The sequence below is a fragment of the Dendrobium catenatum genome, unplaced genomic scaffold (assembly GCF_001605985.2).
Source record: "Dendrobium catenatum unplaced genomic scaffold, ASM160598v2 original_scaffold_56042, whole genome shotgun sequence".
Classification (NCBI taxonomy): domain Eukaryota; kingdom Viridiplantae; phylum Streptophyta; class Magnoliopsida; order Asparagales; family Orchidaceae; genus Dendrobium; species Dendrobium catenatum.
The window spans coordinates 137,722-149,630 of record NW_021374494.1 but is presented as its reverse complement, the minus strand read 5'-3'; the positions used below and the strand labels follow the sequence as shown (position 1 = coordinate 149,630).

The 11,909-nt window shown below is 34.3% G+C and overlaps 1 protein-coding gene across 1 annotated transcript in view; it reads left to right on the top strand.

Moving 5' to 3' along the window:
• Positions 1 to 9,631, top strand: part of LOC110107715 (extra-large guanine nucleotide-binding protein 3) — a 47,216-nt gene extending 37,585 nt beyond the window's left edge. Inside the window, exons 8-9 of the mRNA XM_020838062.2 lie at positions 8,633 to 8,830; positions 8,933 to 9,631. Coding sequence (XP_020693721.1) covers positions 8,633 to 8,830; positions 8,933 to 9,323 — 589 coding nt within the window. The 3' untranslated portion in view covers positions 9,324 to 9,631. The remainder of the gene's footprint in view (positions 1 to 8,632; positions 8,831 to 8,932) is intronic.
• The last annotated feature ends 2,278 nt before the right edge of the window (positions 9,632 to 11,909 follow it).

The following is an 11,909-nucleotide window of genomic DNA, read 5'->3' as shown; positions in this document are numbered from 1 at the left end:
TATCTTCTCTAACTTGCATAGGATGATTGTTATGTTATCCTCGAACCTCCATAAAGCATTATTCACTTATTTAATGAACATAAATCTTTGAAGAAAATGCTAAGCTCAATCAACGGATTTGATATGTAATCGGGTAAAATACTGACTAATGATCGGAAGAAGAACCTCCATAATATATGTGACAATCATGACTTTTGAGTCCAAATAACCTTGCAGATTCAAGTCAACACATCGGCTTATATTTGATCCATAACCATCCGCAATTTTAAATCTTAAACCACTGACATATCATTCTTTTTTGCTCTAACGTGAAAGAGTAAGGAGCTTTGGCTTCATGAAGTTTACGTCAGTTGTTGTTACTAACTCCAAATTTTTTCGGCCGACCAAAACTCTTTTAATGTCCATCCATTGTGCTTTGCATTATCTTTGACTCTTGCCTTTAACATTCATAATGTATTAAAAATTATTATCCAGAAAGGTTCTTCTCAATGTGCATAACATCAAGTAGTCTTATAAATTAGTTCTCCAATAAGTAATGTCCAGAAAATACTTTTTTTAAATCCACATTATGTTGAACAACCATAACCCCGGAATTTAGATTTCTGCATTAGTATTGGATAATCAATAATTGTGGAATGTTTGGAAAAGTCTCTTGAGTATCTGCATCACCACTTTAAATCTGGGTGGAGGAGGTGATCGCTCAATTCTGTTTTTAACAAATGCTTCTTTATTTCTTCGTGAACTGATGATTAGCATTTAGAAACATACGATGACAATCAAACCAAGTATTTTTCCCCTCCATGTTTTTAATGTGAAAGATTTATTGTTCCTCCATTGCAGTTAAGGACATGCTAATTTCCTGCGTGCTCCAACCAGACAACATACCAATAAGCTGGAAATCACCGATAGTCCACAGCAATAAAGGCAGCTCGAGGAGAAAATTTTGTTTATTGATATGTCAATATGTTGAGCACTCCTTCCCATAATAATTTGAGGTCATCAATAATGGTTGCAAATAGATATGCAATCTTTGCCTTCAAAGTTATTTAATGTGGTCCAGGTATAATCAGGTTAAAGGAACAGAACGAAAGAGTCATACACATTCGTCTGGTGCAGGTTGTTATGGTGTTAATATAACTGGCAACAGCATACGGTGTAGCTGTTTGACTAATAAGGAGTAAAACCATGCAGTACATAATCCCAAATCTTATGTTACGGGTTCAGCAGACAATGAAGGATGCACTCGAATCAAAATGTTTCCACGCTTCAGCATCTGATTGGGAGTGAGAAAAGAACATCACTTTTTTGCTATTTTCTCCTTATGCCATCTCATATGGCCTGCTGAACTCATGATGCATAGAGCCGCTTGAAGTCTGGAAATGATTGGTTAAATAAACAAACGGGAATATGGCACAACTCTTCTTTGGACGACGTTGTTTTTCGAGTTTTACTTAAAACGAGGAGCATGCAGCTGCGACAACTAACTTCTGCTGCATCATCCTTAAGTATAACATACATCCATTGATACAACAATCAAATCTTTGTAGCAGTGAGACCCAGCTTGGATACTAATGTTTTTTGTTCGGTAGCAAGTCTTGAAGGGAATTAAATTGTCAGCCGGATTAGTTTCCTTTCATAAGATCATAACGTCATTAAACACTCACGGGGAAATTATACTCAGTTTTAATACTAAGCAAACCTCACTGTAATGGATAATTCCGAATGCGTACGTGCAACCTTTCCACCCAAATTGGCTTTTGAGCTGAATGTAATAACTCAAAGAATTTTTGTGCTCTGCATTGGTGGCTCTTCCACATTAGACCTTAAATTATGACCTGCTACACAAAAAAATAAGATCTTTCATAGGGTGCTACTTCATTTGATCTTCATCAAATGTTCATAAGCTGTAGATGAACCGGCATGAGCATCTCTATGTGGCTCGTACTCGCCATGTGATGTCCAAATCCAATAGTTGGAAGAAATCCCCTACGATATAAATCAAGCTTGACATCATCGGGCTTTAGGAATGTTAGATTTTTTAATGCTTCGAACACGGACATCTAAACATTTTATCAAACTAAAAGGAAGGCAGTTGAGATGCAACTTGAATGAAAGTTTCAACTCCCTCTATAAATTCAACTGTCAATCCCTTTTCGACACGCGGCAACAATCTGTTATACTCCAATATCTCTCTTCGTTGGATAGTTCCATTTGACACGTTGAAGTAACGTACCCTACATGTTGGAGGCATAAACAATCTGTTTATACTCTTCCAAATAGATTTTTATGTTTTGAAGGACTTTAATCATGCTCTAAAAGAATAAAAGCTTATCCATAATGTTGCATTAAATAAAATAAACGCATAGATTTTGATTTGAGGCCTAAAAGGGCAAGGTGGTCAACCCTGGTTGACTGGTCAACCGGGTTGACCCAGGGTACAAGTCTAGGCCCAACAGACTCGACTCGACTCTCTCAACCCATTGGAGAGGGTCTTGGGGTTCGACTTGGTCAATTTGACCAAGTCAACTCTTATTAATGTCTTGATCACCCAATGCCATAATCCCCTCAACAAAGGTCTATTACAACTAAAAGTACACATCATATAATTCAGTTATAGATCTATTGAAGCGAAAACCTTATAAACTTTATAGTTGACCTCCATAATTCAGGGTTTTCTTCAACTCCCTTTCTAGTCTTATCAACATGAAGAATATCATCAGTAAAAAGCAATACACCAAGGTACATCCTCTCACAAATGTTAGTGAGAACATCTATGAGTAAAGCAAAAAGATATGGACCTTCTTGCTGATCACTTGATATAAATCCAACACGAAATAGGACAAAACTTTGCATCCAAACCCACCATGTATTTGAACACAAAAATAGCTACCTACATACATATCAATAATGATTTAAATATAAGCATTATTAAACTCCTTTCTTCTTAAGAACCCATCCATAGGCACTTCTCTTGGAATATTAACATATGTTTTCTCTAAATAGATAATATATATATAGATCCTCCTTAATTCTCATTATAATTTCTCCATCAAACCTCTCAAAAAAATGTATGACTTCCATTGTAAACCTATCAAGCATTAATCCAAATTGATTTTGAGAAACTTTAGTATCACACCTAAAAACCTTCTCCATACTTCTCTCAGCATTTTTAAGTATGAAACATTAACTAAAAGATAAATAACATGGAGTAGCACCAAATAATCAAAGAAAAACCATAAAAAATAACCTTAAAATAGAAATCGGATTGTTTGGGGTCGGAATCGGTCGCGGTCGGGCGTCGGAGTAGACTCGTCGGCGACGGTCGGACCTGGGGTCGGCGCGGTCGGACTGGGGTCGGCGGTCGGAGTTCCTTCGTCGGGGGCTGATCGGACGAGCGGAGGACACGGTACAGCGAGCGACCGAGGGGGGGAGAGAGGAAGGAAAGAGTGAAAATGAAATAAGCGGAGCGAGGCGGCTCGAATTAGGACTTTTACCGGCGGTTTTCCGGCGGTCCTGGACCACCGGAAAAAAATCACTTATCAACGGCGGTTTAAACCGCCGGTAAACCGCCGGTTCATATTGATATCCGGCGGTTTACCGGCGGTTATTAGACCGTCGGTATAACCGGCGGTGTATCGTAGCTAAGCGCCGGATTTGGCCGTCGTTAGAGTCCGACGGCTAGACCGCCGGCGAAGCCGCCCGGTAATAACCGACGGTCCATAAAACCGCCGTTCAAACCGCCGGTATTTGACATTTTTCCTGTAGTGTTTCATATCACTAAAAGAAATACATTTATGCTCTCTATCTTACATCCAGGTTAGATGAAAGCAGACCTTCCTTCTCAATCTTCTATTCCTTCATTTTTTTTTCTTTAATGACTAAAAAGTTACGCAAACCCCATATTAATTAAAGAAAAGTAATTTAATTAAAAAAAAAAATACTAAGAACAAGTTTAAAAAATAACAAAAAGAAATTAAAAAGGCGTATGTTGAAGGTTTATATCCCTTTTTCAGCATCTGTGCAATATAATTATATAAATATAAACTTCAAGCAAAAGAAATGGGATTCTTGTTCTATGGTTTTACCGCATGAAATAGAAGGTGAGAAAAAGTGAATCTTTGGAACCATAAGGGGTAGCTGGTCCGAGTGTTCCAACCTTATTCATTGACAGGAGACGAAATGAAATTTCGAGATTGAAATGCTTGAAGAAAAATTACTTGAATGGTTTTAGGTTTAGCATGCCGAAAAGAAAAAGGTTTTCTCATGAAGGCTGGTCCATCAAATAGTTTGATTTGCTTAATTAATCCCATAACAACTGATCAAAGAGCACATGCATCAGCTCTAGAAATTGAGGCTTGAGCCGATTGTTCTTAAAATTCTACTGTTTCCTTCGTGCTATATTCAGAACAAAGAACATGCTTTTGTGTATGGTATTATATTTGTGGCGTTTCTTTATATTTCCATGGTTTTATGAGCCATGTAGCTCATGAAAATCTATTATAAAGAAAGAAGTCAGGTAGCTCATGTACTGGCTTATAATGTAGTTGCTCCAATCTTTTTGAAATCAAAATTGCATGCAAGTAATTAGCCGAGAAAAAGTTCTGAAGGTTCTCTAGTCAATTTTGCCTCATATTTTGTTAGATTTTATTAAAGAATTGTATAAAGCAGTATCATGGAAGGAATGAATGCTCGGATTAATATATATATATATATAATAATATATATAATATATATATATATATATATATATATATAATATATATATTATAATAATATTAATATAATTATATATATATAGGGGTGTCAAATTCGGGTCAACGGGTCGGGTTCGGGCGAACCCGGAACTTGACCCGGCACTGTTCGGGTCAACCCGAACCCGACCCGTTTTTAAAAACGGGTCAGGTTCCGAACCCGACCCGATTCGGGTCCGGGTCAACCGACCCGACACGAATGACCCGGGATTTGACCCAAAAATTGCTAAATTAAAATCGGGTCAATCTCGGGTTTTCGGGTCAAAATCGGGTCAAAAACGGGTCAATCTTGGGTTTTCGGGTCAAAAATGATTTTTCATGTCACTTTCGGGTCAATTTCGGGTTGGCGGGTCAACCCGATCCCGACCCGATTTTTAAAACGGGTTGATTTCATGAACCCGAACCCGACCCGTTCCCGGCTAGCTCGAATTAACTGAGCGGGAATAGACAGTCGTACGGTACACACAAAATTTCATTCATAATTAAACATATACAAATGTTCATCCAATTTCAGTCATAAAAAGAGCCACTAAATATCAAATTTGAAAATTTCATGAACATCAAAATAATATATATATATATATATACATATACATATACTGTCACGACCCAGCCCGGCTAGCTCGAATTAACTGAGCGGGAATAGACAGTCGTACGGTACACACAAAATTTCATTCATAATTAAACATATACAAATGTTCATCCAATTTCAGTCATAAAAAGAGCCACTAAATATCAAATTTGAAAATTTCATGAACATCAAAATAACAATCTAAAAACATAACAATACTTTAGAAAGTCCCCAAATACATAAACTTTTACATAGACTAACACTAGACACAAACAACCAAAAAAATCTGTCATCCTGGGATCCTCTACGACGGTAGTTAATCAGTCTTTCAACCATCACTCTCTAGCAATCTCTCCTGAAAAACATTCACACAAGCAGGGATGAGCTATCAACTGGTAGTAAATATCTCAATTAAATTCATAATGCAAGGAAAGAAGAAATATTATGCAGTAAACTTTTCATACAATAAGGCTTAAATAACATGAGAATCTTAAGTATGTCTAATCCATGTAACATTTGGAATGCATAACATTTTAAATGCCCGGAACTCTCCTTAATTTCATTTCTTTTTCTTAATTTTTCCGTTACATTTCTTATATGCAAACAAAATAAAATACATAGTCTTAATTGTATACACCTATCTCGAAAGTACCAATAATTTGTACTGATATGGTACACATTCAAATTTGGTCAAACATTTCATTTCATTTACTTCAAATAGTCCTTTACCAATTTGCTCGGAGGAGCCCTTTACCATTTGCTCCAAAGTGCCATTTATCGTTTGGTACTCCGGATCATCAAGCACATTCAATCATTCCATACTTAACATAAGAAAAATTAAATCATTCATAAATTCATGTGTTTGTCTAGTAATGTTTCATACTCAAATGTTCTCCTAAAATTTTTACATGTTCAAAATTGACTCTATAATTTAACTAAATTAAAACATTAAAGCATGTAGGATTTTAACATTTAATGAAATAGAAACTTATAAATTTAAAAGATGTATGAATACCTACCTCACAAGTAGAGTAAACATCAACAACGTCGCTTATGCTCGAGACGTCCTTTTATAATCGACACCTAAGTATAAATATAAATACAAACATTATTACTAAGTCTTAATCATAATATATTTTCAATAAACACTTAATTAAATTTCTATTTTCGGATTTAATAAAAACCCAAATTTTAGGAAACCTAAAATTCACAAATTTCATCTAATATTCATGACGAACTTCCTCCTAAACCTAATTAATAATTAGGTTATGAAAATTTCGGATTATTTTAATAAAAACTTTATAAAATAAATATTTTTGCGAAATAACTTAATTTCCACCATTAAAACCTCCCTAATGTTATTAGAAACAATAATCATAAAGAAATTTATCTTGAAATCCAAAAATTTGTAAACCCTAATTTTACAACTCAACAAAATTTTGATAAAAACTTCATTCTTGGGTTTAGGAAACATCCTTAATCATTCCCTAACAATCCCCTTTTAATTTCCTAAAGAAAATCTAAGTTTTTGAAAAATCCTAAAATTTTCTCTTTAGGAAGATCATGAGAGAAAAGGATAAATCCTAAATCAAATGCATATCTTAATCTTCTCTTGCCTTCCTCTTCTCTTTCCCCCAAGTACGGCCGTCGGAAACTGCTGCCAGAGCCGCCCACGAAACCTCCCGCCGCCCTCATGCCTCCGCCTCCCTCTCCCTTCGGTTTGGCCGAACGAAAACGAATGGGGGACCGAATAGATTTCGGTCCCCTTAAGATTGGGCGGTTAGGGATAATTGCAAAAAGTCTTAATTGCTCTCACATGACTTATTTTCATTATAATATCATTAAGGACATTTAAGTAATTTGTCAACTCAATTGTAACTTTGGCAATTTTTAATTTAAAATCTGTGTGGAATTCACTAGAAGTCCCTTATACTGATTTGCTCAAAATTTTATGTACAATTTTATAAATTATTTTAGTCGAAATCCGACGACTTTGAAAATCCACTTAAATTTCGCCATGGCGCATCAAAATGCGTGCAATGCTTACGCTCGCTGATTTTGGGTTTTACATATATTGTGCACACGCGACTACTTGCCTGATTTCTTATTTAATATATGCGCAGTGCTATAGAAATTAATTTGATATACTTTGAGGCAAAGAATATGTCAAAGATATGTACGATGGAATTTTGATTGGTTTTATAAATAGTTATAGAGCGACTCAAGAGTTTTTAGTTATTATAGATTTATGTCAATGATTAATATTGAGATCGTATTTTTTCTTTATTAGCCATTGAGATGCTTATAAATAATATTTAAAGCAAGGTATTTTATTTTAAGTATTTTGCATACGATACAATTCTAATTAGTGGCCCATTAAAATAATTAAAAAATTAAAATAGTGGAGGAAATGTTTGGAAAATAAAAGACTTTATATATGATCTGTAGTTGTAGTGGTGTGATATTAACTATTATCATTTAATATTTTATAAGATATGCTGATAGGCTTAAGTATTTTAGATCTATTATATAGCAGAATCTCTCTCTCTCTCTCTCTCTCTCTCTCTCTCTCTCTCTTTCTATATATATATATATATATATATATATGTATGTGTGTGTGTGTCTTTATGAGGATATTAATTATAGAGTTAAGGCTCGATGGGCAGAACAAAGAAGTGCATTGGGAGTTTCAATAATAAGATCAAATGGAAGCTTGAAGGTACATTTTATAAAATTATATTTAGGCTAATAATGTTGTTTGAATCCGAATATTGTGCTATAAAAAAAATCTTTGATATCTAAGTTGAGTGTTTCATAAATGGAGATGTTAAGATAGATGTGTACTAAAACTAGAATGGAATTAATAATAAATTAAAGAATGACTATTAGAGAAATAATTGATGTGACATGTATTGAAGATTAGGTGACTAAAACAGACTTAAATATTTTGGATTTTAATGAAGGGTAAAAATTAATCCTGTTAGAATAGTCAATAAAATTAGCATCAGAGGATTATGTAAAGAAAAATGTATACCTAATTTACATTGAAAGAAGTTTTTTAAATGATTGATGAAGAATAGGTTTAACACCTCATAAAACACTAAATAGGAATGAATGAAAAGTGAGGATTCATTGTGCTGACCCAAAGTAGTTGGGATAAGGCTAATATTGATGATAATGAACAAGGTCTTTGTGCATGTTATGACTTATGTGTTGGCTTTAATACAGCATTTCTTATTCTTTCTCTTGAAAGCTTTGTAACTTGCTCTGATGGAGCTTTAATTCTGCTCTTCTTCTTCTTCTTTTTCAGATATCAGTTAATTCGGGTCAGTGCCAGGGGTACAAATGAGGGCTACAAGTGGCTGGAAATGTTCGAGGATGCTCGTGCTATAATATTTTGTGTCGACCTCAGCGACTACGATCAACACGGTGAGCCTGTTCATGGAAAGAACAAGTCTCTAACTAATAGGATTATGCAGAGCAAGGAGCTCTTTGAAACAACTGTGAGGTGCCATTCTACACCATACCCCTTCCAATTTTATATTTCCTGTCAAAATTTTGATTATAATGATAATATACTTACCTGCTTACTACTGAAACTCTGAACCAGACAACCATGCTTCAGAGATACACCTTTTGTTCTTGTGCTCAACAAGTATGACCTCTTTGAGGAGAAAATCAGTAGGGTGCCCCTTTCATCCTGTGAGTGGTTCCAGGACTTCTGCCCCTTGAGGACCAGCCACAACAACCAATCCCTTGCCCATCAGGCCTATTATTACATTGCCATGAAGTTTAAGGACCTCTACTTCGCCCTCACCAAGCGGAAGCTCTTTGTTTGGCAAACTCGGGCACGGGACCGGCCGACTGTCGATGAAGCTTTCAAGTATGTGAGAGAGGTGCTCAGATGGGAGGATGAGAAGGATGATAACTATGTTATTGAGGATTCTTTCTATAGCACCACTGAATTGAGCTCTTCACCATTCATCAGGCAGGAACAATGAACATACCTAGTCATCAACTGAACAATTACATATTTGCATCTCATTTGCTGATATTATACTGAGATTTGTTCTACTGTGTTGATAGGAAAAAGATTTTCTTTGTCTGTAACATGAGTTGAACTTTTTATGGTGTATGAACAGATTTTAGAGAGGAACTGATTAAATGAAGAAGTAATTATTCATTTGTATTTGAGATTAGCTATTTGTATGTTTCCATTACTTTGTTAGATCTAATACACATGAAGAGAATTCTCTGTAATCTCAACTTGACTGTTTTAAGCTAATGCAGAGCTTGTGGTATTATCAAATGGATTGGGAAGTGTTTTATTGCTTATTTTAGAGTCCTTTGCTTTATTCTTGCTATGAGATGTTGGTAAGAATTCAATGTTGATCTATAGTATGCATGCTTAAAACATAAAGTAAATATTACATATAGCCACATACATGGGTGTATTTATAATAACTCATTTTAAATCATAAATAGTTACATGAAATATTTATTTTATTTAAATATAGATTATACATACTTGTGTGCATGTGTTTACCAAAAATTATCATCTTTATATTTTATATAGTTGTTGATAGCCACTAATGTACAATAAATTTATTTTTGAAATTATAGATATTAGTGTACAACACTAATGTCTCAAAGCAAGGGTTGTACACAACTATTTATATGTGTTTTATTATAAATTCATTCAGTGTAGAATAAGTATATAGTTGTATATAACTCTCTCAACTTAAAGGGTTATGTACACATCTTTGTACAACCCTTACTTTGAATTGGATTATAAATAGCTTTATATGTGTCTATTATAAATTAATTTGTTATATAAGTTGTATACAATTGTGTTCAAATCTCAATACTTAAAGGGAAATACATAGTGTGTATAATTATTTTATTAAAAATTAATTTATTTTAAAATATTTGTGCATGTTTGTATCAACCTTACATTGAGCTTAGAGATTTATGCACAATTAAGTACAAGCAATTTAATACAAACTAATTCATTCTAAGATATATATATATATATATTGATATATACAACCCCCTAAATTCAAAGTAAGGGTTATATATAGGTATCTACATGTGGTTTATTGCATAATTTATTTCATTAAAGAATATTTACAAAGTAGAGTACAACCCTCTTGATTTGAAAGTAAGGATTTTGTATGGATTTTTATATATGTTTTATTGCAAAATAATTGGATCAAGAAGATGTACACAACTATAGAGAGGTGTTTTGTTGTAAATTATTTCTTTCAAGAATATTATGCAATTGTATTACTCTTATTTCAAGTTTAGAGTGTTAAGTGCATGTGTTTTATTGCAAATTAATTCATTCTACAATATGCATACAATTGTAGAGTAAGATGCTTGTTCCTATAAAGGGTGAATTGTTTTGGGAACTTTGGCTATGCATGATTGTAATTGATCATTTTTAGATTGATGGCATCATAAGAAGTTCACAACAAAAAGGATAAAACTATAAGGATCAACTTGACATGAAACGAGTTGGGCAAAACAAACAATACCTTGTATACCATGGCATGGGACATTATAATTGAAATAAGCAATGAACTAAGATGGAAGTTGGTTAGCTTATGACTTCCTAAATTAAAATAGAGCAATTTAAAAGATGGGGAGTAATCTTTATGGTGAAGTTTAGATAAAGAGTGGCAATTTGAAAGTTTCTAGAAACAATATGGGCATGAATGAACCAAATGCCCCCATTGAAATGGGAGGTAAAGTATATTAAGATGCAAGAATTACATCTTTCTGGTGCAATGGTTAAATTTTTCTTAATAACTCCATAATTAAACATGCTTGTAATGGAGTATTCATGGGATAGAAATATCCATAAAATTCTAATGATATAAGCTAAACTATAAAGTGCTTCCTAATATAACAATGGGATGAACTAAAAAAGGAAATATCTTGCTTGACATGATATCGAGTGCTATATGAACTGGGTGGTCATACCTAATATATGTAACACCGCAATATCAAATTTTGAAACAATTGTATATTTTATCTCATAATTAATCTATCAGAGCTTATAATAATTCATTAATATAAATAGATAAAGAAAAAAACCTATAAATCATATACATTGTGGGCTCCGAAAATTTGGCCCCGGCCTCCCCGCCGCGTGATTTCTTCTTGTTCGGCGAGGGGAGTTTTAACGAAATAAGTTCCGGGGTAAATTTTGGAAGGCAGATGGATTTGTAGATAAGACACTACCCAGAGATTTCGCCCTCATTTTGTGAGGACTTTATGATCTGAGTTCTGGTTTCCTATAGGCGCAAGCCCCTATAGTTAATTACCCCTCCCGATCACGAGAGAGAACTTTTGATTAAGGCTAGTCGTTGATCAGATACATAAAGATACGTGGTATCTGGCATATAGTAGCAACAAATTTGTGCCGTGACCACGAGGACAACGGAAACATGAGATCTTGATACGGGCCCATCATCCATTCACCCCCATCCGCTTTAATGGTAGTGGTTGCAAGATTTCTTATTTTAAAAATCAAACTCTCCAATTCTCAAATCCAAATCCAGTTTTCAAATCGACCTATTTGC